Below are 25448 nucleotides of genomic sequence, written 5' to 3'. Positions count from 1 at the left end.
TCGAAAGTGGTCTCGGGTTGTTAGCGAAGTATACGAGAAAAACCCGAATTACGGACGCACACGTGTGCACGATAACATGGTGCCTTGGGCTCTACGAGCACTAGGCACAAAAATAAGAAATAAATATTGCAGTTATGGATTGTCTAATAGATAGTGTCGGCGAAAGTTCGAACGTTACATTTTGGGACGAAAGTCCTACGGGAGCGATTTTTCGGACATACCAGACCGCACTATGAGGCGCAGTTGCTACTTTCAGTTTTTGGTAGACGTCTAGCATTCTTCTGCGTCCCACTTTTTTCCCTACTGCACTTTTTACCGGAACAACACAGCCAGTCCATTACTTCTTAAAAGTGCTCACAGGGGCGTAGCATCCATATACGCACGTACGCCCGTGCGTACAGCTGAAATCTGGAAAAAAAATTATTATTCCCTTAAAGCATTTGTCAGAGTTACCATAAAATAGGAACAATTTTTAAATTTGGAATTATACTGGCGTGTGTGTTTGTTTTTCCAGTACCTTTTAATTAATCCATAAACGACGAGAAACGTTATTTGGCTTCCTAGACTTGTTAACTCTTTTTTTTTTCCTTTTTTATCCCTCCAATTCCTAGCTAATACATAGATATGTTTTGAGGAAGCCAACACCCTTTTAGCTTTAATTCTATATTCCAGCGAAGCTCTCTGAGCTAACAGAAAGAGCCGTTAATGATATCTACTGCTACTTCGGCAGTGACATCTCTAAGGGCGAATTCAAATCCGAGGTCAAAAGATGGAGGCAAAAGTGGAGTGGAATGGATGGTAATGTGCAGCCAAAGACTTTGGTTGAGACTCTTAATCATGCCAACCCTCAATTCTATCCCGGAGTTTATGTTGCTGTGATAACATAGTTGATGTATCCTGTGTCAACTTGCACTGCAATCTCGTTCCCAGAGCCTTGTTCCCCTTGACCAGCGGTCGGAAAACGAGAGCCCTGGAGCAACCATTTCAGGCGTACGCCATAGATGCAGACTGCGCAGTGAAACCGGATGGGCAGAATTCGGTTATTTCAAAATGGTTGCTCCCAGAGCTCTCGTTTTCCGACCGCTGGTCAAGGGGAACGGAGACTCTGGGAACGAGATTGCTTGCACTGCTGAGCGTAGTTTCCGCAGTATGAAGAGATTAAAAACGCCCTTACCAAGTACCATGGCAGGCAGGAGATTGAGCGCTTTAGCAATTTTGCACATTCACAAGCACAAGGACGTTGACACTGATGATGTTATAACAAAGTTCGCCCTTCTAAAGGGTAGACTTAATTTCTTGCCCTTTTCTTGTGAACCCCTGTTTTTACCATTGTCTTACCCCATTTTTTGTTGTAGGTTATCGAAAACTCTAGACATGGGTAAAATAAACAACTAACTACTGCATTTTCTGTCGCATTTATTTATAAAAAAAGTTCCACGGAAATAGTTGGAAATGGCATTTCCGAGACCCTAAATTTCAAAATTTTCTGGGGGAGCATGCCCCCAAATTAAACCTCCTAGTTTGGGGCGCCTTTGGCGCACCCAATTTCAGCTTTGTGCGTACACCTTCAAAATCTCACGCTACGCCCCTGGCTCAGTCTAACAGCAACATAGTCAACATGCTTGTTTAGTATGTAGACAGTTTGTGCAACCTAGAGACTGTGTTTGCAGAGTGAATTGTACTTTTAAGTAAACATGGACAATTGCATGTTATGTGATCTTTGTGTACAATGCACTCATACATCCCCGTTTTACTGTTGGCACTGCAGCCACAAGATATTTTCTTGGCGTGGGATCAGATTTGATGGTTGGCATTCTCTGAACTGAATTGTGGCTGTTCAGCAGTTGCTCCGCGCTCTTTAATATGGTCTTAATCAGTCCCTCCGATAAGGCTGTATCATAGAGAGAATTAATGTCATCTTCTGGTAGTTCTTTGAATTCCAAACTGTCCTGATCCCCATGCTGCTCTTTAATTTTGGGAATGGTCTTACCTTGTGCTAGCTGAAATTTGATGATTTCCCCTAAAAAAACAGGGTCTTAGTTTTCCGGGTCTAAGTTTTCCAGCTCTTAGTTTTCCAGGTCTTAAGTCTTAGGTCTTAGGTTTCCAGACACCCCATGAAAGACCATATCATATCATGATTTTTGCCTTAGTAGTGGGTGTGAAGAAAATTTCACAAGATACAAGTGCTTTTAATTTTTTCAATTTCAATTCTATTTCATAAACATCCAGCGATAACTCTCTGATACCCTCAACCCCCCAATTCAATGTTGTGTAGGTGCTGTGATCTGCATAGTCTTTAGGAAATAGGAAAATCAACTTTGTTTGGGAGGAAGGGGAAATGTTTGAAGGGTGATTGAAAACCAATCACATTGGGGTTTTTCTTAAAGAAACAATCAAATTGTCAGTTAGAAAATCGGACAGTATGTTGTTATTAACAGAAGTAAAATTTACTTCTGTCATAAAGTTACTTTACCCGTAACTCTTTTTTTTTTGTTAACAAAAAGGCTTTCAGGTGATGGGAATTAGGGTTATGTGACAAGAAAACTTCCCAAACTCTGCAGATTTTGTGACTCATTTTAATTATTTATACTTTAATTCAGAGGTCTAGTTGTTTCACCTTCAAGTGTCTTCTCATTTAGATGGCTTTTAAAATCAATATTAATTTGAAATGGTTTCTTGGAATGTCAAATCCAAAGAAATTATAATCAATCTGATCAATACTGGCAACAGCTGAATATGCTACTGCATAAATTAGTTCTTGTCATAAAATGAGTCCGTAAAAATTACCCACCAATCTGCTCTTACCATTAGCTATTATTACAGACTGCATAACATTTAGCTGTCTTACTGGGATTAACAGCTCCATTGAAGTTCTTAAAGCCACTGATTGAATTGTCAAAACCAAGCCTTGACAAAACTAGGCTTGATATTACACTTCTTTAAGGTGAAACAAAGTCTTTTTTTTTTGCTGTATATTGTAACCAAACTTGTTTGATTAACCTAATTACAATGCTGCTTCTTCCAGAGGTTTTTTAATTCGCAAGAACAATTGGGTGGAGGGGGGTGGGAGGCTGCTAGCCATAGGTGAGTTCCTTGTTCTGGCTTCTACAGTCTCCTATGTTTGTGATTGCAGGCGTGTTTCTTGTTTTCATACTTGCGATAGAAAGAGACTTGACTCGCTGAGGCCATCAAGATCTGACGGTACGAGTCATTAACATTTAAATAATAGTGCCACTCATATCCCCTGTTTCCCTTGAGATAACTGTCAAAAGAGTCAGATGGACAAGGTTGAAAATTGATTTTATCCTGCCACTAGACTTGCACACCAAAGTTATTTGTTACTATTGTAATTTCTTCCACGTTTTTCATAATGTGATAGTTAAAGTTAAAAAAACAAAATTGCTTGTTTTGCTAAAATTTGGAAGCCTGAAAGGGAGGACTTCAGCTTTTTTGAAGATTGGCAAAATTTTGTCAATCTGCAACAATGTAGCAAGTTTTAACAAGTGAGCATGCAAAGGTGATTGCAAGCATGACATGCAAGCCATGCCATGAGTAGCACATGCAGGTGTCAAAAGACAAGCTTGACTTCTGATGCCCGCGCCACTTGCGGCTTCGCATGTCACACTCATATACTCACGACTGCCCACTAATGTGTTAGATTCTTCTTTATGTGACCAGGTTCACAAAAACATGACAATGCATTTTTAGCACAAATTTAGAATTTCAGTTTGGTAGAAACTATTTCCTTTCTTTATCAAATCAACCCACATAACCTAACCACACAGGATTTACATCATGAATTTCCTATATGTCACACCACCACACCTTGTACTAGAATCATGAGAATTTCCTTCTATTGTTTGTTTCCTAATAAAAGAAGTGCAGTTAGTTAGTTTAATTCAGTGGTTCAAAGTGTTCAAGACCTGCACTTTCAAGTTGAGGACCCCTTGGTCAAGTACTGTTCCTTGTGACCTAAGTTAGTGATTCGTTTCACTCAGGATTTTGGTATGTCACATTTAACCTTGTTATTATGTCTAAAGTTTAGGTTTTAAGTTCAAAACTACAGTCAACTTGTACTTATCTTAAACCAATTGTTTAATCTTTGCTTGAATCCTCTGTTGATTCATGTCCAAATTGTATCTAGGATTCATTGTATGTGTAGTTTCCAAAACATTGTATTTGTCTCTACATAAGACTCATTTTAGTGCTGAGTTCATTGTTGAAATTAGATATTTCACTGTTAGTCTAGCTTTGTTTAACCCAGCTATGATGACAGATGTTGTCCTGACACAAAGTAACAAGTTTACAGTTTTCTTAGTTTTATGTCGGACAATTATTCAAATTGCTAGCAAGATCAGTTTATTTCATTGTTTTGCTGTTTTGAGCTATTATTTGGTTTATGTTTCACTTGTTTTCAGTTAATTCACATTTAGTTCTAAGAATAGCTTTTTATTAGTGCCAGATAAGAGGATTAATATTTTACTCAGTGTCATGCAATGCTTTGTAGGAATTTAGTGAATGCTCATTGTAACACTCAAGTTTTACTATTATTTCTGTATTATATTTTGATTATGTTATTGTAATATTTTTAGTGATTTGCTATTTTAATTTATTCTTTTCAGTTTGCAATCACCCTTTTTTTCCTTTTGTATAATTTCTGTATTCCTGCATAAATAAATTTTATTGTGGCTACAAGTCTGTTTCGTTGTTCACTAACAACATCAGAACCTGCCTCGGTCACATTTGGCGCTGCGAGCAGGGTACAAAAAAAAGAAATCGAAAAAAGTCAGCAATTTTATAAAAAGGGTGGTTGCAATAATAGCACAAGGATCAAATCATCCTGACTACAGAGGAGCTATCAACAAAAGTGGATGAATTGACCCAGATGTACAAGGAGGCAATGGAAGAACTAAAAGCCCTGAAGGAATCCACCAATCCGACTCAAGTGTCATCCTCAGTACCAGCAACAACAAATGGTGCAAAGCAAATTGTTGTCTTTCCCCGCGACAAGAAGATAAAGAACTTCACTGGGAAGAAAACAGAAGGTGACCAACCAGTTGAAGACTTTATAGAAGAACTGAAGACAACATTTGAGGCACGAGAAATGACCCCACCCGAGAAAGTGGACTTCATAATGTCTCACCTGGATGGACCAGCAAAAGAAGAGGTACGAATGTACAGCGAAAAGGAGCGAAGTAACCCAAGCTTCCTTCTGGATGTTCTCGCACGAGCATTTGGAGAGAAACGTTCCAGCTCTCAACTCCTGAAGATGTTCTACGAGCGTAAGCAGAAAGAAAATGAAACACTTCGAGGGTACTCGTACAGCTTGAATGAACTACTCAAGCGCGTCACCAAAGCAGATCCAAAGGCAGTCCCTGACCCAGAGAAGACTCTACGGGACCAATTTGCAGACAATGTAAGGGACCCCTTTCTTAGAAAGGAACTGAAGAAGTTCATCCGAGAGCATCAGCCCGCATTCTTAGATTTAAGGGAGGAAGCCTTACGCTGGTCAGAAGAGGAGGAAAGACCACAGCGTGCAAGGCCCCCATTATCACAGGAAGTAGCAGCTGACATCCCAGATGAGAGTTCTCAGTGTAGTGCTGCTAGCTCCGTCGTCACCCCCATGGATAAGGTATTGGAGGTCCTGCTCAAGCAGCAGAAGTCCTTAGAAGAACTGACGAGTTCAATTAGAGACCTCAAGCAGCCAAGGACCCAAATCCCGCCCAAGGAATGGAGTAGACAGCGCCCTAATATTGTTTGCTTCAAATGCAACAAGAATGGACACATTGCCAGGAACTGCAGGGTAAATGATGACCGCCTTGTCAGGAAGGGACCACCACAAGGTAGACAGCGCCCTGACAAGCCGTCAAACTAACTCCCTCTGCCACAAGGAGCCAAGTGACAGTAGGGGACAACAGTGGCTCAAATATGGATGTGTCAAGAATGTATGAGAAGGCAGTTGGAGAGTGCCCAGTGGCGACAGTACGACTGGGTGAAGTGGACGTACCTTGCCTCTTGGACTCAGGATCTGAAGTATCCACAATTACAGAAGAGTTTTTCAATGAACACTTTCGCCCTCAAGGGAAAACACTTTTACCTACCGGCGATTGGTTAAGACTTACAGCAGCAAATGGACTAGAGATACCATATGTCGGATACCTAGAACTGGATATTGAAGCCCTGGGAGTCATGATCCCACAAAGGGGAATTTTAGTCGTTAAGAGTCCAGCGAGTGAAGAGGCCAGGCAACGTAAGAAGATAACCCCTGGATTAATTGGAATGAACATTATTACCCAACTGCAAGAACCTTACAAAAATGGAAAAACGGACATTTTACCTGAATGGAGTGAAGTGTTGAAGATTGTTTCAAGTGCCAAATCTATTTCAGCACGTGGTTTTGCAAAAGTAGCCGGTAAGACCAAGGTTAGAATTCCGGCTGGATCTCTTTCTGTTGTCAAAATAACTGGATGGCATGGACCTCAAACAAGTAACACTGCTGCTCTTGTGGAACCATTAAGTGGACAGACTCCGGGAAACCTGATTGTCATAAATACAGTTACCGGTGTAGTTAATGGACAGGTTCATGTAAGAGTTGCGAACATTACTGATGAAGATGTCTGGCTTCAACCCCATACAAGAATAGGAGTACTTCACGAGATTAATAATGTTATGGATACTAAAAACACTGTTGACTTCAAGAGAGTTTCAGTCAATGAAGAGATGGTGTTTGTCAGAGAATCCACAACAGAAGAAGACCAAACACAACCTTTGGCATATCCAATTGATCTATCAGCCGTAGAATGTACACCTGAGCAAAGAGAGAAGCTTGAGACTCTCTTCCAGAAACATGCCAGCGTCTTTACAGAGAATGAGAATGACCTTGGATACACAGAAACAGTCAAGCACAAGATCCCAACTATCGATCAAGTACCAGTTGCACAGCCTTACAGAAGAATCCCACCAAACCAGTTTCAAGAGGCAAAGGATCACATACGAAAACTCCTGGATGGTGGCATCATTCGAGAAAACCATAGCCCTTACGCCGCACCTATTGTGCTTGTCAGAAAAAAGGATGGATCCCTGAGACTATGCGTTGCTTACAGACGTCTTAACTCCAAGACAGTAAGAGACCAGTTCCCTTTACCAAGAATTGAGGAATCTATTGATGCCATTGGAGGTGCAAGATGGTTTTCAACGATGGACCTCGCAAGTGGGTTCAACCAGGTTGCCATGGACGACGAAGACAGGCACAAGACTGCCTTCACAACGCCGTTCGGAATCTTCGAGTACAACAGAATGCCGATGGGTTTGACCAACAGTCCCGCGACCTTTCAGAGGCTTATGCAAACCTGTTTGAACGATTACATCTTTCAGATACTGCTTGTGTACCTGGATGACATCATCGTGTATTCCAATACCTTTGATGAGCACATAGAGAGACTTGACAGAGTCTTTACACGACTCCGAGAACATGGATTAAAACTCAAACCAGAGAAGTGTCACTTCCTTAGACGTAAAGTCACATATGTTGGTCATCAGATCTCTTCTGATGGTATCACAACGGATCCTGAGAAGACTCAAGCTGTATCAGAATGGAAACTGCCAACAACTGTTAAAGAACTGAGATCATTCCTTGGATTCTGCAGTTACTATCGCAGATTCGTCAAAGACTTTGCAAGGATTGCTGGACCATTACACCAACTAGTTAACAACTGCCTGCATGAGCTGAAAGTGGAGAAGAAACTTAAAGTCCCATTTGTGAAAAGGTGGAATCCAGAATGTCAGACTGCATTTGATGCATTGAAGAAAAAATTGACTCATCCCCCAATACTTGGATTTGCAGACTACAGCAAGCCATTCATCGTAGAAACAGATGCCAGTCATGTGGGACTTGGAGCAGTCTTATCACAAGATCAGGATGGCCAGCGCAAAGTCATTGCTTATGCCAGTAGAAGATTGAGGCCAAGTGAAAGGAACCCAAGAAATTACAGCTCCATGAAGCTTGAACTGTTGGCATTGAAGTGGGCAGTAACTGAGAAATTCAGAACCTATCTCCTTGGTTCAAAATTCGAAGTTTACACCGACAACAACCCCTTAAAGTACTTACAGACCACTGCCAAGCTTGGTGCCTTGGAACAGCGATGGGCAGCTCAGTTGGCTTTATTCGACTTCTCAATCAGCTACAGAAGTGGACGATCTAATGCAAATGCTGATGCCTTATCACGCCAGCCTCATGAATCATTGACACCAGAGGTAGACGATTCAAAGGAAGATGAATTATTACACATTGAGTCTATAGTTACTCTAGCAACTCCTGTACCTCCTGACCTGAGCCATGCTATTGTGAAGACGCCTATCCCAATTGAAGTAAGACGAATGGCAGCATATGAACCAGACCATGATTTAACAGCAACTGATCAGACAACTAATGATGCTAATAAGAAAGCAACAACAGATGAGCCAGTAATTGCCACTACATCATTCCCCACTCACACAAAGGAAGAACTTATCAACATGCAGAAGGCTGATCCCACAATTAAAGAATTCCTAAAGTTCTGGGAGAGGGATAAGAAACCCACCTTTGCAGAGAGAAAGCAGCTTTCCCACGAGTGTGTCACCCTGTTGCGACAGTGGGATAAAGTTGCCAGAGAACAAGGCCTAATGTACAGAATTGTTCAGGATCCCAAACTTGGAGAACTGAAACAGCTTCTGTTACCAGCCACTCTGAAGAACAAAGTTATCACTAGCCTGCATGATGATATGGGACATCAAGGATTAGAAAGAAGTCTTCAGCTGACACGTGAACGATGTTATTGGCCCAGAATGTACTCAGATGTGGAGAGTTGGATCAAGAACTGTGAAAGGTGTACCTTATCAAAGATGCCAAACCCGAGAATCAGACCACCCATGGGAAATCTATTGGCGACGAAGCCACTTGAAATACTAGCAATAGATTTTACAGTCCTTGAACCAGCGACTGACGAAAGAGAGAATGTTCTTGTTATGACTGATGTCTTCACAAAGTTTACTTGTGCAGTCCCAACAAGAGACCAGAAAGCTATTACAACAGCTAAAGTTCTAGTGAAAGAATGGTTCTTCAAATATGGAATTCCCCTAAGAATTCACTCAGACCAAGGAAGAAACTTCGAAAGTGAAGTTATTGCAGAACTTTGCAGACTTTATGGGATCAAGAAATCTCGCACTACACCCTATCACCCCCAAGGTAATGCACAATGTGAGAGGTTCAACAGAACAATGCATGATCTGCTAAGAACCCTCCCTCCGTCTAAGAAGCGCAAGTGGCCTGAATACCTACCAGAGTTATTGTACGTTTACAATGCCACACCACATTCATCAACGATGTACAGCCCCCATTATCTAATGTTTGGAAGAGAAGCTCGACTTCCAATTGATTTACTTCTTGGAGAGGGTGAAGATGTTGAAGAAAGTTCAATTGATTGGTTAGCAGCTCATCAAACAAGGTTAAGAGATGCTTACCAAAGAGCAGGGGAGCATCTCCAGCTCCAAGCCAAGAGACGACGAGAACACCACAATGGAAAAGAGTTTGACATCCCGATCCAGAAAGATCAGATAGTGTACTTACGAAACCATGTACATGGACGCAACAAGATACAGGACGCCTGGGATTCTACCCCGTATAAAGTTGTTGATGTTCCAACAGACCTCTACGGTTCAGTCTACACGGTGGAACCTATCAATGATCCTGGCCAGACCAGAAAGGTGCACAGAAGCAATCTAAGATTGAGTGTGACCAATCCAGACGTGGAACAGAAGGACCCAGGACCCAAACCTGTTAGAAAATCTAAATCCTTAGATCCTAGTAGTGAAGCAGATGAGGAGGATAATTCAGATGAGGAGCTTGTGTTAATTCTACCCAAAGAATGCACAAAGGTAGCCCCAGAACCCTCTAATGGACCAGGACCTACAGGCCAGACCAGTGCAGACCCAGCCTGTTCAGAGGAGAGAGTACCTACCGTTGAAAATGATACAGAACCTGTACCTTCAGCAGAAGCCCCTGTTCCAGAAACTACATCTCCTATACCACCTAGACGAACAAAGAGGAAAACCGCTGGAAAACACAAGAACAGGTTTAAGCAACCAAAAACTGCAGTAACAAGTTCCATAACTATTACAGTCAATGAACTCTCAATTTATTTAGTTATATCGACTTTATTAATTTTGTATGGACTCTATGTCTAGAATTTAGTAACTATTAATACACATGTCGTGGACGACAGTGTTAAGCAGGGGAGTGTGTGACCAGGTTCACAAAAACATGACAATGCATTTTTAGCACAAATTTAGAATTTCAGTTTGGTAGAAACTATTTCCTTTCTTTATCAAATCAACCCACATAACCTAACCACACAGGATTTACATCATGAATTTCCTATATGTCACACCACCACACCTTGTACTAGAATCATGAGAATTTCCTTCTATTGTTTGTTTCCTAATAAAAGAAGTGCAGTTAGTTAGTTTAATTCAGTGGTTCAAAGTGTTCAAGACCTGCACTTTCAAGTTGAGGACCCCTTGGTCAAGTACTGTTCCTTGTGACCTAAGTTAGTGATTCGTTTCACTCAGGATTTTGGTATGTCACATTTAACCTTGTTATTATGTCTAAAGTTTAGGTTTTAAGTTCAAAACTACAGTCAACTTGTACTTATCTTAAACCAATTGTTTAATCTTTGCTTGAATCCTCTGTTGATTCATGTCCAAATTGTATCTAGGATTCATTGTATGTGTAGTTTCCAAAACATTGTATTTGTCTCTACATAAGACTCATTTTAGTGCTGAGTTCATTGTTGAAATTAGATATTTCACTGTTAGTCTAGCTTTGTTTAACCCAGCTATGATGACAGATGTTGTCCTGACACAAAGTAACAAGTTTACAGTTTTCTTAGTTTTATGTCGGACAATTATTCAAATTGCTAGCAAGATCAGTTTATTTCATTGTTTTGCTGTTTTGAGCTATTATTTGGTTTATGTTTCACTTGTTTTCAGTTAATTCACATTTAGTTCTAAGAATAGCTTTTTATTAGTGCCAGATAAGAGGATTAATATTTTACTCAGTGTCATGCAATGCTTTGTAGGAATTTAGTGAATGCTCATTGTAACACTCAAGTTTTACTATTATTTCTGTATTATATTTTGATTATGTTATTGTAATATTTTTAGTGATTTGCTATTTTAATTTATTCTTTTCAGTTTGCAATCACCCTTTTTTTCCTTTTGTATAATTTCTGTATTCCTGCATAAATAAATTTTATTGTGGCTACAAGTCTGTTTCGTTGTTCACTAACAACACCAGAACCTGCCTCGGTCACATTTACATTCTTCCCCACAAATTTTTGAGCAAAGGAGAGACTACTCACAGCATAAAAACATTAACAAATAGAAATTTGATAACAAACTACATGTCCGTGTTCCTGATGAAATAAAGATGACCAACTTAACTTCATGTAGGCAAATAAACACAACATGGTATAAGTCACTGACACATAAAGTTCATTTACATCCAAGTGTGAAGATGTAACTCTTATTTTCACGTGGTAAAAGCAATTTTGGATTTGAATTTTAAGTAAAAACAAAAGAGTTAAGTGAACGAGTAAAATATATATTTTTAACCCATTGTGTTGAAAGATTGGTTATTATGTGCCTTGTCACAAAAAAAAAATGAAAATTGTCAACAAGTATCACCAATTGTTCCTTGAAATCTATGAAATTGAGTTGCACGGAAATTTTGTGTTGTAAGGTGGAAAAAACGCAAATGAACGCAAAAGATAAAAGAAACAACCTGTAAAAGCTGTTAATTACATCACTGATATCCTGGCTATCACCTGTCTACAATAACTTTAAGACAGGAAGGTTATTGTGAAATAGATCACGATATAAGAAACTACAGGCCTCCACCCTGCCATTAGTGGGATTTGTTTCTTGGTAGTCCCGAGTTCAAATCCTCGGTCACGCTTTGTAAATAGCCAACTGGTCTGCCTCCTGCCAGTTGGGATTCTTAACTATGTTTCGTTTATTTGAAATATTTGTTTCCTTTGTTTCAGTGGCATGCCTGTAAACTAGCTAAGCTTAGTGCTTGTATAGCTAAGTGCATGACCACTATAAATAAGATTTACATTTACATTTACAGTGTACATCTGGGACCCTATTGGGTTACTTTTGATATCAGATAGCAAGAATTTGGTGGCTAGTTAAATGACTACTCTTAACTTAAAGATTATGAATGATACTCAGTTAGGGTGCTTTCCTTTGGGGTAATATCTATTAGGATCAGTAATCCAAGATCATTTGGATCATGGTGCATCAAAGGAGCCAATGAATCTGTGACCAAAGTGGGTTTGTCGGTTCCTTTGATGCACTGCGATCCAAGTGATCCTGGAGAACTGATCCTAATCCAGATCACCCCAGAGGAATGCACCCTTACTTTTGTTAATGGTGTCATTACGTGTTATAACTAATCATGGCTTTCACTTTATTGTTACTTATTTCCAAGAGACTTAATTTTTTTCAGTGGCGAAAGAATCAAGAATTAGGAGCTGTGTAAAAGAGTTGCTGCAATAGTTAACAAAGTAAAGTTTTGTCCCCTGCAATTAAATCTTTCTCTTTCCTAAATATGTCAGTTTACATGAGTATGTAGAATTTGTCCCTGCCCTGTATTTGAGCTTCATGTTGATGTCCTTGAGCTCTTCCCCCAAATCACAGGCACTCTACAGAGAAAATGCTTATCATAAATGCACAGATGAACATGTAACACCTGCCAACTTTTTACCAGAATTCAGTCACTGGGAAAGTAACTAATTCAGTCAGTCACTCTTTTAATCTATTAGTTTGCCAGTCTATCAGACAGTCAGCCCATCCGTCTGTCGGTCTGTCAGTCAGTACATATGGATATAAAATGGGCCATTCCATTTTAAATCTTCACCTCTCATATTAAAGGTCAAGGAAATCTTAGGATGAGGTGGTCACCTTATAGAAGAAATAACAAATTGTACTGGCTTGTAGACAGATAAATCATAAAGGGTTTGGCAAAACGGACTCGCCTGTGACTTGTTTATGAGTATATATATATCTCAGGGGGATATTATGACATTTTTAGTCATATCAGAAGAGAGGAGGCCATGAGGAGGCCTTAACAGCCATAATTTCTGTGGAGAGGAGCAACATGCATAACACTATGCTACCAAAATCTTAGGGGCATATTTACTGAAAATTTCCAATTAGATGGGGTCTTACAGGTAATACCTCAAAAGCTGGGTGGGGGGGGGGGGGGGGGGAGGTGGTTATAAATAAAATAGCAATATTTAAAAAATAAGTGAATACAACCATACGTAAGAGTACATGCATGTATCGAGCAACATGTTTGAGAAATCACACTTCAAACGTTTTTATAACAATTTCAACTCCCTAGGACAAAATTAAAAGAGAAAACAGCTAAATTACAGGAGGAAATTAAAGGCGCGTTCGGTCAGCTCGAGGCTTCATCGGAAAGTTCATGGGTTGATTTCGTGGATTCTTTCGAGTCACTTGACGAATAGTCGTTCTTTTCTGACGAAACAATATCCTCTTCTACATCACCAGCCTTTACATTTTCTGTTTCCTTGTTAATGGAATCTTCTTCTTCATCAAGTTCATCATCTTTTCCATAAATTTCAGGGTACTTAACAAAACACTCTTGCATATCACGGAATTGTGGAATGCAATCTGAACCCTTAGGGTCCTCCTCACTGTAATGAAAACATGAGAATGCCGCCTTGAACTGTTCTCCACAAGGCCCGTAGGCCATTCCCTGTAAACAAGGGCAGTCCCAGTTTATTTCGCCATTTGCTTTGATCAATCCTTCTAATTCTTCTTCGTCATCTTCTTCGAGTGTCACAGAACTGGGGCTCGCATGGTCTTCTTCAGTGACAAACATTAGTTTGTCTTTACCTACGATTGGAAAAATTAGTTACTAGAAATCTTGGATAGGGACTAACGAATTACTGTCTCACCTTCTTCTCTGCAATATGACATAATTGTCGTTCATAAACCCCATAAACCCGGCTTTTTGGATTCCGATGCAAGAAGTAATTTCGTTGCACCATGTGCAAACGGTAGTGGATTGGGACTAACCAGATTCTAGTTCTCGTGCCAAGGCCCCGCCGGCTAAGAGAAGGGAAAAGGGCTATGGGGACGAGAATGGCTTTCTTATTGCTTACATGACTTATAAGTAGGTTTGGGAAATGGCGGACGAAGGGAAGACAAGTGGAGTAACATTTTCTTTTTCAAAGAAGGCCTCTAGCAGGTACAGTTCTAAACGAAATGCTCTTAACAGTGACGATGTTAAGGTGAAAGAGGAAAAACGGGACTATATTCACTCCGCTGAAGGAAAAGAGCTCAAGAGGTTTGTACAAAATAATAAAACTTAGCTTACATTTGAACACAGTTGATAGAGAGAAATGGTTAAGAAGCCCGGCAAACATCAAAGAAGCAAACAAACAAGCTAAATTTATGTCGGAAGGTCCTTGACCCCGTACATCTTTTGCTTTATGCTCATCGACTATGCATGAAGTCAGACCTCTCAACCTCAAAGCACCAAAAATATTGGCACGTTTATTTTGCAGGTTGCAGGTTGCAGGTTGAAATTTAATTATAGCAGAGCAATGGTGGCCCAAAGGGCCGCCAAGCGGAGCCCCATACTCATATAGGAAAGAAAAGGAAACCCATGAGTTGATTTTCTCATGGTTATCATGGCTAGTTGTATTGCTCGTGGGCGCGTACGCATGACGGCAGCGACGACAACAACGGAGTTGTGCAACATGGCGGCCATACTCCAAATAATAGGTTGACAGACATGCACCCTTGTAGCCTGCAGTGCAGGCATCTTATTGGGGCGAGTTAGCGTTACAACCTTGCCACCACCATGTTAGACTGCCATGTTAGACGGTGGGGGATGGGGGAGGGGAAAAATGAGAAGACGCCTGCCCGAAAAGCCCGTTAAAATGTGAAACACCTCCTGATTAGTTGCGCTTCACTTAATTTCCGGAAATGAGTGGGTAACCAATCTAAATGGGGTTTTCTTGATACCGGAAGTCTCGTCTTCTGACAAAAACAAAAACACAAACAAGTGGAATCGAGCTGTCATACAGCAACATTTTCCGTAATGTCGAAGGAGAGCGCGAATGACAATTGTAGGCTTTGTGAAGTTTCTTTCAAAGTACAGTTCGGCAATCTCCGCAAGCAAAGCCACTCTTCATCCGAGAACCTTTTCAAACCGTCGAAACGGAAAGAGTGCTTTGGTGTTGTTTTGAGCGAAATTTGGTGTCAAGTTGGATTACCATTGACACAAGAATCTTCGAAATATTCCGATCATGTCTACAACCCATGTGGCCGTAAGATTCGAAACTTGGGCCAGTTGTATCAGTTTGTCAAGAAGGCAGCAACTGCAACGACATCTACCGCAGTTAAAACAAGCAAAAGAACTCTAGACACGCCGGAGAAGGCTAGTCCGCCATTTAGGAAATCCAAATCGGTACGTATTAATTCCCCGGTAGGGAAGACTCTATTCAGGGAAGTTTCTCCTGCGAAGTCAAGAAAGTCTCTCGCCTTTGCAGGCGAAAACATAAAGAACACCTCATCTGCTTCTTTAGAACGGGAAAACGAGATGCTTTCTAAACTAAATGTGGAAAATGTTCCGAGCGATGGCGTAAAAATCTTGTATCTTAATCAGTCGGGAAACGTGACTGTGAGAATTCCTAGAGATTCTCAAACTAAAACACTAGTGAAGAACATTGCCGCCAAGAAATGGCGAGAAGTTTCAAATGGAATCCTAAAGCATGTGGAAATTATGCCTGAACTATCTAAAGGAATCTGTAAAACTCATATCAAAGGAATTTGATGAATACATGAAGTCTGAAGTAGACACACGACAACCGCGCTCAAAGGTTTCCCCGTCATTATTTGTTTGATGAGTACCAACATGTACATGTTTCTTTCCCGCACAAACGAAATGAAATTGGCTGGTGATTGACAGACAATTGACCGCCAGTGTTAAGCTGCACCAATCAGAAACTCCGTTCGTGGGCGAACAGAGTTTCCTAAAAGAACAATGACCTCGGGCAGGCAAGATTTTCTTTCCTCCACCCCCTCCCCTATCCTTCCTCTTGGCTATCATTCACCCCCTTGGTAAAACTTTCTCTTTCTCTTCAGTCTTCCACTGCCTGAAAAATTCAAGATGGCAGCTACACTTTTTACGATGTGAGCGCTCGCTCGAAAAAAATCTCGCCTGCTCTGCAGGCTAGCACCCTTGCTTTACCATGTACTTCTTTGATATTGGAAATCCATGTTATAATCAACTGGCATCTGTCAAAACAAGGTATCCGCTGACCAGTATCATATGACCATATCACGGGCTCAAGTTTACATCTCGTTGAGGTCACACATTTTTTTGAAGTTGACGGCTGACCAAGTGCTGGTTTTCGATTGGATTGCGGGCTCATGTCAGGGTAACTTGTTGAAAACAGGACAGGATTGTTTGGAAGGCGGTTAACGCTAACCCAGGATTAAGAGTTAATCGAATTACAACCTTTTCTTCCATACAAATAAAAAAAGATAATAAATAAATAAATAAAACGATAACAAATAAATAAATAAATAAATAGAAAGATAACAATTAAACAAAAAATAAATAAAAAGATAACAGTGCAATCCCTTTTCTGGACATTATCAAATGCCACAGTCATACTTTCTCAACATCTATTTACCAAAAGAAGACCTTTACTGGCCTGTACACAAAATGGGACTCCTTCACACCTAGGAAATACAAAGTAAACCTCATGTGAACTCTCACTTTTCGTTGTTTCCACATCTGTTAGTCACCTTCTCTTTTGCGCTCTTGTTTGAATAAACTGAGGAAGTTGTTGTTACAAAATGGATACCCTGTGGGTGTTACCAATTACAACATTAATGATGTTCTGAACAGGCATCAACGTAAACCGACGAATCCAACCACCACAGTCCCTAAAAAGGAAATAATTTTAGTTCTACCTTATTTAGGGGTACAAAGCAAAATTGTTACCAATCAACTGAAGACCTGCATTTATAAGTTCTATGGCTGCATTAATCTTAGGGTTATTTTCCAAAGCACTTATTACATCAAGTCTTTATTTCCCCACAAAGATAGGATCAACTGTTCCCAACTGTCAAAAGTTGTGTATAAGGCTAGTTGTGGGGACTGCCAGGATTTCCACATTGGAAAAACAAAACGTAGATTGCATGACAGAAAAACTGAACATTTTAAATTGATCACGAATAGCTGTCATGCTTCTGCATTTGCAGACCACGTCACATCAACTGGTCACAACTTCAAATGGGACCACTTTGATATATTAGCAAAAGGTTGGACAGATACACATTGCAAGATGAAAGAGACTCTGCTAATAAGGGAATTAAAACCCACCCTAAATGATAATGTAAGCAGCGAAAACCTTTATCTTTATTAGTTTGCATTGTCTATATGCAAATTTTTCTCAGCTTCTGTCATTGTAATTGAAGGTTTTCGTGCAAATAGGGCATATGTGACATTTTGGGCCAATTTTTATTTTTTGCAGGATCGAGCTAATTTTTGGCAGACTGACTTGTTTTGACATGAAAAGCATCATTGCATAATTGTTTTTGTTGATTTGCGCTTCGTTTTTGAGAAATAGCGTATGCAACTTATTTCAGTTATAAAGAAAATACTGTTAAATTCATGCTGTGTCACGCAACTGTGACAAACTCCCTAAGCACCCTTGTAGAAAAATGACTGTTTCAAATATCATGAGTTGGCTTAAAAAAGCCCTTTGATATACACCTCGTGGGAGGCGCGGTGGCCTCATGGTTAGTGCGCTTGACTCCAGATCGAGCGGCCTGGGTTCAAGCCCTGGCCGGGGACATCATGTTATATTCTTAGGACAGACACTTTACTCTCATAGTGCCCCTCTCTACCCAGGTGTTTAAATGGGTACCGGCAACTTGTACTGCTGGGGGTAACCCTGCGATGGACTAGCATCCTATCTGAGGGGGGGGGGGGGGGGGATAGAAATGCTCCTAGCTGCTTTATGCTACAGAAACCAGGATAAGCTCCAGCCTGATGGGCTCCTTGGCTCGTATGCAGACTTTACCCTACCATATACCTCGAGCCTGTAAAAGGTATCCCTTTCTGGTGGAGCCTCCCCATATCAGTCATTCAAAACTGACCTAAAATTTCTCTGTATCAGATGGAAATAATGTTTTACCGATAGTACCATTAGGAATTATGCAAAATAAACAACAGATCGGAAGCTAGACGATTTCAATTTAACCCGGTGCCACTTACAGGACTCAAAGACTGGAGCAAATTAATAATTACGTGAAGACGAAAATTATTCCTATGCCTTCTTGGGTAAACCACCAAAGAACTTAAAGCATATCAAAAGGTGATTAGTTTCATTCAATACAAGAAAAAAAAACAGCTGATGAATGAAATTAAAGTTTTCCATTGACGTTGTTTACACAGCATCTCTTGCAGCTGTGAAGGAACACATGACATTAATTTGGAATGTTGTCTTTTGAAAAGGTTGTTAACTTACTTTCACAAAGTAACAAAAGCAGCAAACAGTAACCAAGCTCATACATCTGATGTGTTAACTTTAATGTGCTATAACACAAAGTCAAAACACATTATTAACGCGAGTTTTGGTTTGCTTAATTCTGAGCGGTACTGTATGCTAACTTGTTGGGTAATTGTTTGATGATAAGTTTATGAGTGCATGTACTTTGTATCTTGACAGCATCAAACCAGAAGAGAAACCAAGGGAAAAAGTGATTCCTTGTCAAACCAAAAATCGATGGCTTCTGCCTCCAGATGCTAAACTAAGTTTGGATAGACAAGCTGCTGAGGAACTTATGAAAGGTGAAATATGCCTATTGTATGATAGATAATAATCAATGATCATTTCTTACACTTACAACACTTATTACATCACTTATTCTAAGCCTATTTTTACAATAACATAAAATGAATCCTTCTGTAGAATCATACTTATAATTATTACAATTATATTAAATCTAAAGAATAGCAGATGGAGGAGCTTTTATGAATATTAAATAATTTTTTCAAGTTTATACTTACATTTAACTGTGTTGATAAAGTCGGAAAGTAATAGAAATGGTGAGTCATTCTGGAGCTTTTTCTTATAAATATAATACTGCAGAAAGAGGAGGGTGTAGTTCAGTTTTTTTATCAAGGTACTTGAACTTGGAAAAGTACCAAAAAGAAGATCTTCAATGTTTAGATTAAATTCAGAGTTATTCTCTGTATTAAACCATTGTAATACTTCTTGAGGAAACGACTTTGTAAACTGGCACTCTGAAAAGGTATGGTCTATAAAATCCAGATCCCCAAAATATATACAATTACTATCTGATTTAATATTAAACCTAAAAAGTTCCTTTTTAGTCACCACAATTCTGTGAATGAATTTAAAATGAAATTCCCTAACTCTATTTTCTCTACAAGTCTTTTGTACCGATTTGAATATATTTGTCCAGTTTGTTTTGTCCATAGGAACGGTTTGATTCCATTTCTTTGCACCAGTTCGTTTCTCTTTATACTTCTTATCCACAATTAGCCAGTAGAAGTCTTTGGATGTGGCTCGCAGTAAATTAATATCTATGTTTTAATCAAAGTGAAAGGACTCCAGGTCCTCATTGGTTATCATTTCAGCTCTGAATTCATTAGTTTTCGCATTAGTTAGGATGTGACCTGGAATAGCAGAAACAACTTGGTAAAATTGAAGAAAGGTAGTTTTTTTGTAGTGAATATTTTGATTGGAAAACAGGGAATGATAGGACATTTCCATTTTTATCTAAAGCATCTTTAATCGTTCTAATACCTTCCTCGAACCATTCCTAATAATATTTATAATAATAATAATAATAATATAATTATTATAATAATAATATAATATCAAGACTTCGTAGCAGCATGAAGTAAGACTAATTAGTATGAAAGGGATAAATTAAGATGTTTGACCTGGGAATTTCAAGACAGCTGCTCCCAAAGGGTGTGTATGGCTTCCTTGATTTTCAATTGGAAGCTTGTGGAGGCAAAATCAAGAATTTTAAAACAACTGTTTTAAAATTATTCTTGACTCTGCTAATTAGTCTCCTTTCTTAAAGAGTTTACCCTTTTTTGGTTCGTGCCTTCATCCTTAATTATTCTTGTTAATATCTCACTTTGTTATTAATACTATTTATTGCATGTTTTCATTTTATTTCTCATTGTACAACTGATGATGGATGATGTCTCATCCAAAACATGTATTTTCTTCATTAAATAATGAACTTCAAAAACATCGTGTGGTTCATCAAAGCAATAATATAATATATAATAAAAGATTTACATAGCGCCAGTATCCTAATGTTCAAAGATGCTTTACAATATCAGAGAAAATCTAAAATTTTTTCTAAAATTAAATAAATTAGTCTAAAAAAAAATTGCAAAACAGCTTTTTTAAAAAGAAACATTTAAAGTTAATTTTTAAAGACTGACACAGATGAACTATTTCTTATATTATGATACTCTTCTAGCCTGTGTTTGGTTTGGTTTGTCTAAATAATAACATAAGGGTTTGCAAAACATTTTGAGAATAAAATGCAGTGATAGTAAAACCTTATGACATTTCAACAACTCCATTTCATCATTATCAAGTTCAAAGTACAGTCATGTACATATCATGATGGAATTGAATTATACATACTGTATCTCAGTAAATGGTTTGAACCCAGGAGTATCAGTAGTTCGTACATGTATAGTGTGATCGTCCGGGTGAGTGTAGTTCTGAAAAGAACTGTTGTTGGTGACTGACGTTTTGACAACCTGAGCGGAAGTCATCTTCAGAGTCAAGTGAATAGTGTTTGTCAGTCGATGATCTTATAAGTCTGGTCCGTTGAACGTGATTGGTCAGTATAGCCATGATGGTATTGGCTGAAAGACTCGTGTAAAGTTTGTCATCAGTCATTGGTGGGTTTCGATCCGTCTATTGTTAGTCAAGTAGGTCGGTTTTGGTCCGTGTATTGTTAAGTCGGTCTGTTAGAAGTGCGTTTGTCGGTTTCGTTTCTGTCGTGGATAAGTCGTTTGTAAGGCGCCGGTAGTTGTTGACATCTGTTAAGAGGTGTTTGTTCTAGGTTAGTGTACCAGCTTTCCAGAGTCAGTCGTTGAAAATAGTTTGTACTGTAGGTTAAGCACTGAGCAGAGTCCCAGTCAATGTTGTGGTTTGTCAGTTGATGATGTACAGCAATGTGATTGTTGGCATCACCATTTCTCGTGGCTCGTTTGTGTTCAGTCAGTCTCGTGTTAAGGTTTCTGCCAGTCTCACCAATGTAGGAAGCCTGGCAGTCGGAGCATTTGATCTTGTAAACTGCTCCCTGTCTGTCAATTTCTGCGACAACAACAGAAACAGGCAACCAGAAACAGGCAATGGGGTCGCCTGTTTCTGTTGTTGTCGCAGAAATTGTGATGTAACACGTGGAGGAACGCGCCCTTGCAACTTGCCGACAAACAATACCGCTTTGGTTACGCTACGTTGACGACACCTTTACCGCCGTTCACAAAGACGAAATTGACGATTTTCACGACCACCTAAATGAACAGAACGCCGACATCCAGTTTACTAAAGAGATCGAAGAAAATGGAAAATTTCCTATTCTAGACTGTTTGGTAAGCCGCGACAACAACGAACTACGAACGACAGTGTACAGAAAACCGACGCATACCAACAGATTACTTGACGAATCATCCTACAACCCGACTTCACACAAAGCCACGACTATAAAGACTTTGACGAGATGAGCGCAACTAGTTTGTGACACCGGACAGCTTATGTGACGAAAACAGATACCTTGAACGTGTTTTTCACAAAAACAACTACAATGCTGACTTTATTAGACTAAACATTTACCGACCTACTGAAGCTGACGCTATGAACAGGAACCCTACGCCTGTTACTACAGTGACTATACCTTACATTAAGGGTACTTCTGAGACCATCTCGCGGATCCTACAGCCCTACAACATTCGTGTAGCCCACAAACCTATAACTACGTTACGACACTTACTGACCAACGTGAAAGACAGAGACGAACCTAACAACAGACAGGGAGCAGTTTACAAGATCAAATGCTCCGACTGCCAGGCTTCCTACATTGGTGAGACTGGCAGAAACCTTAACACGAGACTGACTGAACACAAACGAGCCACGAGAAATGGTGATGCCAACAATCACATTGCTGTACATCATCAACTGACAAACCACAACATTGACTGGGACTCTGCTCAGTGCTTAACCTACAGTACAAACTATTTTCAATGACTGACTCTGGAAAGCTGGTACACTAACCTAGAACAAACACCTCTTAACAGATGTCAACAACTACCGGCGCCTTACAAACGACTTATCTACGACAGAAACGAAACCGACAAACGCACTTCTAACAGACCGACTTAACAATACACGGACCAAAACCGACCTACTTGACTAACAATAGACGGATCGAAACCCACCAATGACTGATGACAAACTTTACACGAGTCTTTCAGCCAATACCATCATGGCTATACTGACCAATCACGTTCAACGGACCAGACTTATAAGATCATCGACTGACAAACACTATTCACTTGACTCTGAAGATGACTTCCGCTCAGGTTGTCGAAACGTCAGTCACCAACAACAGTTCTTTTCAGAACTACACTCACCCGGATGATCACACTATACGAACTACATACTGTATCTATAGGAAAATATGACTTGAAAGTATTGGGAGGTTTCAAAGTATTCAGTAATTGTAATGTTAAGAGTTTGTCATGAACAGAATCTGACTGTGTGCTAAGTTTTGGTTAACCATCTCCCTCCAAAATTTCTAAAGGAATAGTCAACAAACCTGAGTCCTAAAATATTTGATGGATTATAAAATGTCTTGTAATCGATCAAATATTTTCGCTCGTGCGCAATTGGTCCAAACATGTCATGTGACCGAATATTCCCCAGCTAAAACTGGGGAATATCCGAGAATATTCCACAATTTTCAAAACTGTGCACGTTGTGAAAAAGTTTTGAAGAATAATAAACACAGTAGCCTCATTTGGGGCAAAAATATGCTCAGATATTTGTCCTTGGACATTATCTGTACCTCAAAGCTCACAGTTTTCCTCGAGCTACGCTCTCGCTTTTACTTTGATTATCAAATATAATGTAAATTCTCTTTGTTCAGCACACATATTTTGTTTGGGCTATTTGGTAAATTATAATAGAGCCTGTCCTGAAAGTGTCTGCTTCACCATGATAGACTTGGGTGTTGATGAAATGAGTTAGAAGCCCAATATACTAAATTTAATACTTTTAGTCTTCAAATTCTAATGAGATTTTAGCTAGTGATCAGTTCTCTTTCAGCTGGTGAAATAATCTGGCACTCAGCTCTTAGGTAACAGATTTTTATTTATATTAAGTAATTAATATTGTAAGTTGTATAATTTGTTATTGTCAATATTAATGGTACATGTACATTACATTTTATTTGTATTCCCTAATTTTTCAATGAATTTTAACACAGATGCTTCTGGAGGTGATAAGGAAGAAAATGATAATGATCACATTGCCATTCCACTTTTGATGAGAAATGCTCTGCCTGATGTTCAGGGATATGAAAAGAATGAGAAAACAGACATTGCTATGAGGCCTGTGCAAGTGAGTATTGTTGGGTAACTGACTAAGATTGAGATATATCATCATCCTTTCATATTGCTTTACATTTCCTCCTGAGAGTTTTGGGTCTCTTCTTGGGCTCTTCAGGGGATTTAAAGGGTACCTGAAATAGATCAAGACAAAACAGATCCATATGATGCCATAATATGGAACAACCATGAAAAACAAATCGCAACTAAGCCAATATCTCATGAGCCATGGCATAAGGTGGGTGTTACAAAAGTTAAACAAGTGTGCCCAATATAATTTGAAGATCAGAAATCGGCTGACATGGTTTGCAGACAACTTGGCAACCTCGGAACGAAATTAATCAGCAACCCCAGTGTTCACAAACAAAAAGATGGCTGATCATCTGAGAGTCGCGGAGGGAAAGCCCCCCATGATAAACCAGCAAAGTGTAGTATATGAATTCACATGTAATTTGTGTAATGCAAATTATATTGGGTACACTTGCCACCACCTCCATCATCGTGTAGAAGAACATAAACATTCCGTGATCAGAAAACATTTCAGGGTTGAGCATGCCCTAACACCTGGCAACTTAATTAAGAACTTTAAAGTCCACAAGAAATGCCGTGGCAAACTCGAACGTTGAATCTTTGAAATGCTGTTGATTAAGAGCAAAAGACCGAAACTGAACACGCAAGTGGATTCCATTCACACGAAACTTTTGACATGAATGTTTTCATGCAATGTTTACTAATTTTATTTTCTCACATCCTAAGCACTATAAATATGCCTTACCATTAATTTTAATTTTTTCATTGACAATGATGACATGAAGTAGTTGAAACGTCATGTTACTTTACTTAGGTTAATTTTCCTGCTCAAATGTTTTTTGAAATCATTTTTTACAAGATACTGTGGTCTTCTCAGTGCTATTAGAAATAATATCTAGATTTAGCCAAGCCTAAAAGCGGAGCTCCTGGGATGGGCTCAGGATAAGCGAGAATTTTGATTGAGTTTTGTAACTTTACGGTGAGGTTTTCTGTTTCTGTTGTTTGGCCTTTTGTTTTGAGTTTGAATCATGTCAAGGTCACGAAAATACACAAAACAAAAGCAGTCAAAAACATTCGTAGACATGTACAAGAAAAATTATACTTCGGTTAACTTTTATAATCCTGGGTCAGCGTTAACTGGCTTCCAAACAACCTGGCGAACAAGTTAACCTGACATGAGCCCGCAATCCTATAAAAAAAACCCAGCACTTGGTCAGCGGTCAACTGTAAAAAAACATGTGACCTTTCTGAGCTCTAAACTTGAGCCTGCGATATGGTCATGTGATACTGCTTAGCGGATAGATTGTTTTGACAGGTGTCAATTGACTATAACATGGATGTCCAATATCAAAGAGGGACGCTAGAAACAGAGGGTGTATGTCTCTCTCAACCTATTACATGTAGCTGGAGTAAGGTCGCCATCTTGCATGACTCCTTCTTAGTGCGTACACACCCACGAGCAATACCGCCAGCCATGATAACCATGGGGAAATCAATTCATGGGTTTCCTTTTCTTTCCCGTATGGGTATGGGGCTCCGCGTGGTGGCCCTTTGGGCTGCCGGAGCTTCACTAAAAGGGAAATTTCATCTACTGGTAGCTATGGACAGGGGCAAACATGGAAACAGGACAGGTTTGGCAATGAAGAAAATCTTT

At 39.5% G+C, this 25448-nt stretch overlaps 3 protein-coding genes across 3 annotated transcripts in view; 2 read left to right on the top strand and 1 right to left on the bottom strand.

Moving 5' to 3' along the window:
• Positions 1-3673: 3673 nt before the first annotated feature.
• LOC110063138 (uncharacterized) lies at positions 3674-5875 on the top strand. The gene is made up of 2 exons (XM_089276450.1): positions 3674-4005; positions 4623-5875. The coding sequence occupies exon 2, from the start codon at positions 4886-4888 to the stop codon at positions 5873-5875; it is 990 nt and encodes a 329-aa protein (XP_089132576.1). The 5' UTR covers positions 3674-4005; positions 4623-4885.
• A 7490-nt stretch (positions 5876-13365) lies between these two features.
• Positions 13366-14125, bottom strand: LOC110064764 (mitochondrial intermembrane space import and assembly protein 40-B-like). The gene is made up of 2 exons (XM_020771864.2): positions 14025-14125; positions 13366-13962 (listed from the first exon to the last, which is right to left on the bottom strand). The coding sequence occupies exons 1-2, from the start codon at positions 14044-14046 to the stop codon at positions 13502-13504; spliced, it is 483 nt and encodes a 160-aa protein (XP_020627523.2). The 5' UTR covers positions 14047-14125; the 3' UTR covers positions 13366-13501.
• Positions 14126-14170: 45 nt separating this feature from the next.
• The window catches only part of LOC110064761 (G-patch domain and KOW motifs-containing protein-like), a 62851-nt gene continuing 51573 nt past the window's right edge, over positions 14171-25448 (top strand). Inside the window, exons 1-3 of the mRNA XM_089276449.1 lie at positions 14171-14416; positions 18822-18943; positions 23644-23777. Of these exons, the coding sequence (XP_089132575.1) occupies positions 14256-14416; positions 18822-18943; positions 23644-23777 (417 nt within the window). The 5' untranslated portion in view covers positions 14171-14255. The remainder of the gene's footprint in view (positions 14417-18821; positions 18944-23643; positions 23778-25448) is intronic.

Source organism: Orbicella faveolata, unplaced genomic scaffold, assembly GCF_042242905.1.
Source record: "Orbicella faveolata isolate gen_17 unplaced genomic scaffold, um_ofav_v1 contig_4, whole genome shotgun sequence".
NCBI classification, from domain to species: Eukaryota; Metazoa; Cnidaria; class Anthozoa; order Scleractinia; family Merulinidae; genus Orbicella; species Orbicella faveolata.
The sequence above is the reverse complement of the archived record's forward strand: the minus strand, read 5'-3'. Positions and strand labels throughout refer to the sequence as shown.

What these genes read in the sequence shown, in the direction of transcription:
- LOC110063138 (XM_089276450.1), top strand. Translation starts at nt 4,886, where the DNA reads ATGTACAAGGAGGCAATGGAAGAACTAAAAGCCCTGAAGGAATCCACC.
- LOC110064764 (XM_020771864.2), bottom strand. Translation starts at nt 14,046, where the DNA reads ATGTCATATTGCAGAGAAGAAG. An exon ending in GTCATATTGCAGAGAAGAAG is followed by an intron (nt 13,963 to 14,024) that starts GTGAGACAGTAA and finishes TTCCAATCGTAG; the next exon opens with GTAAAGACAAACTAATGTTT.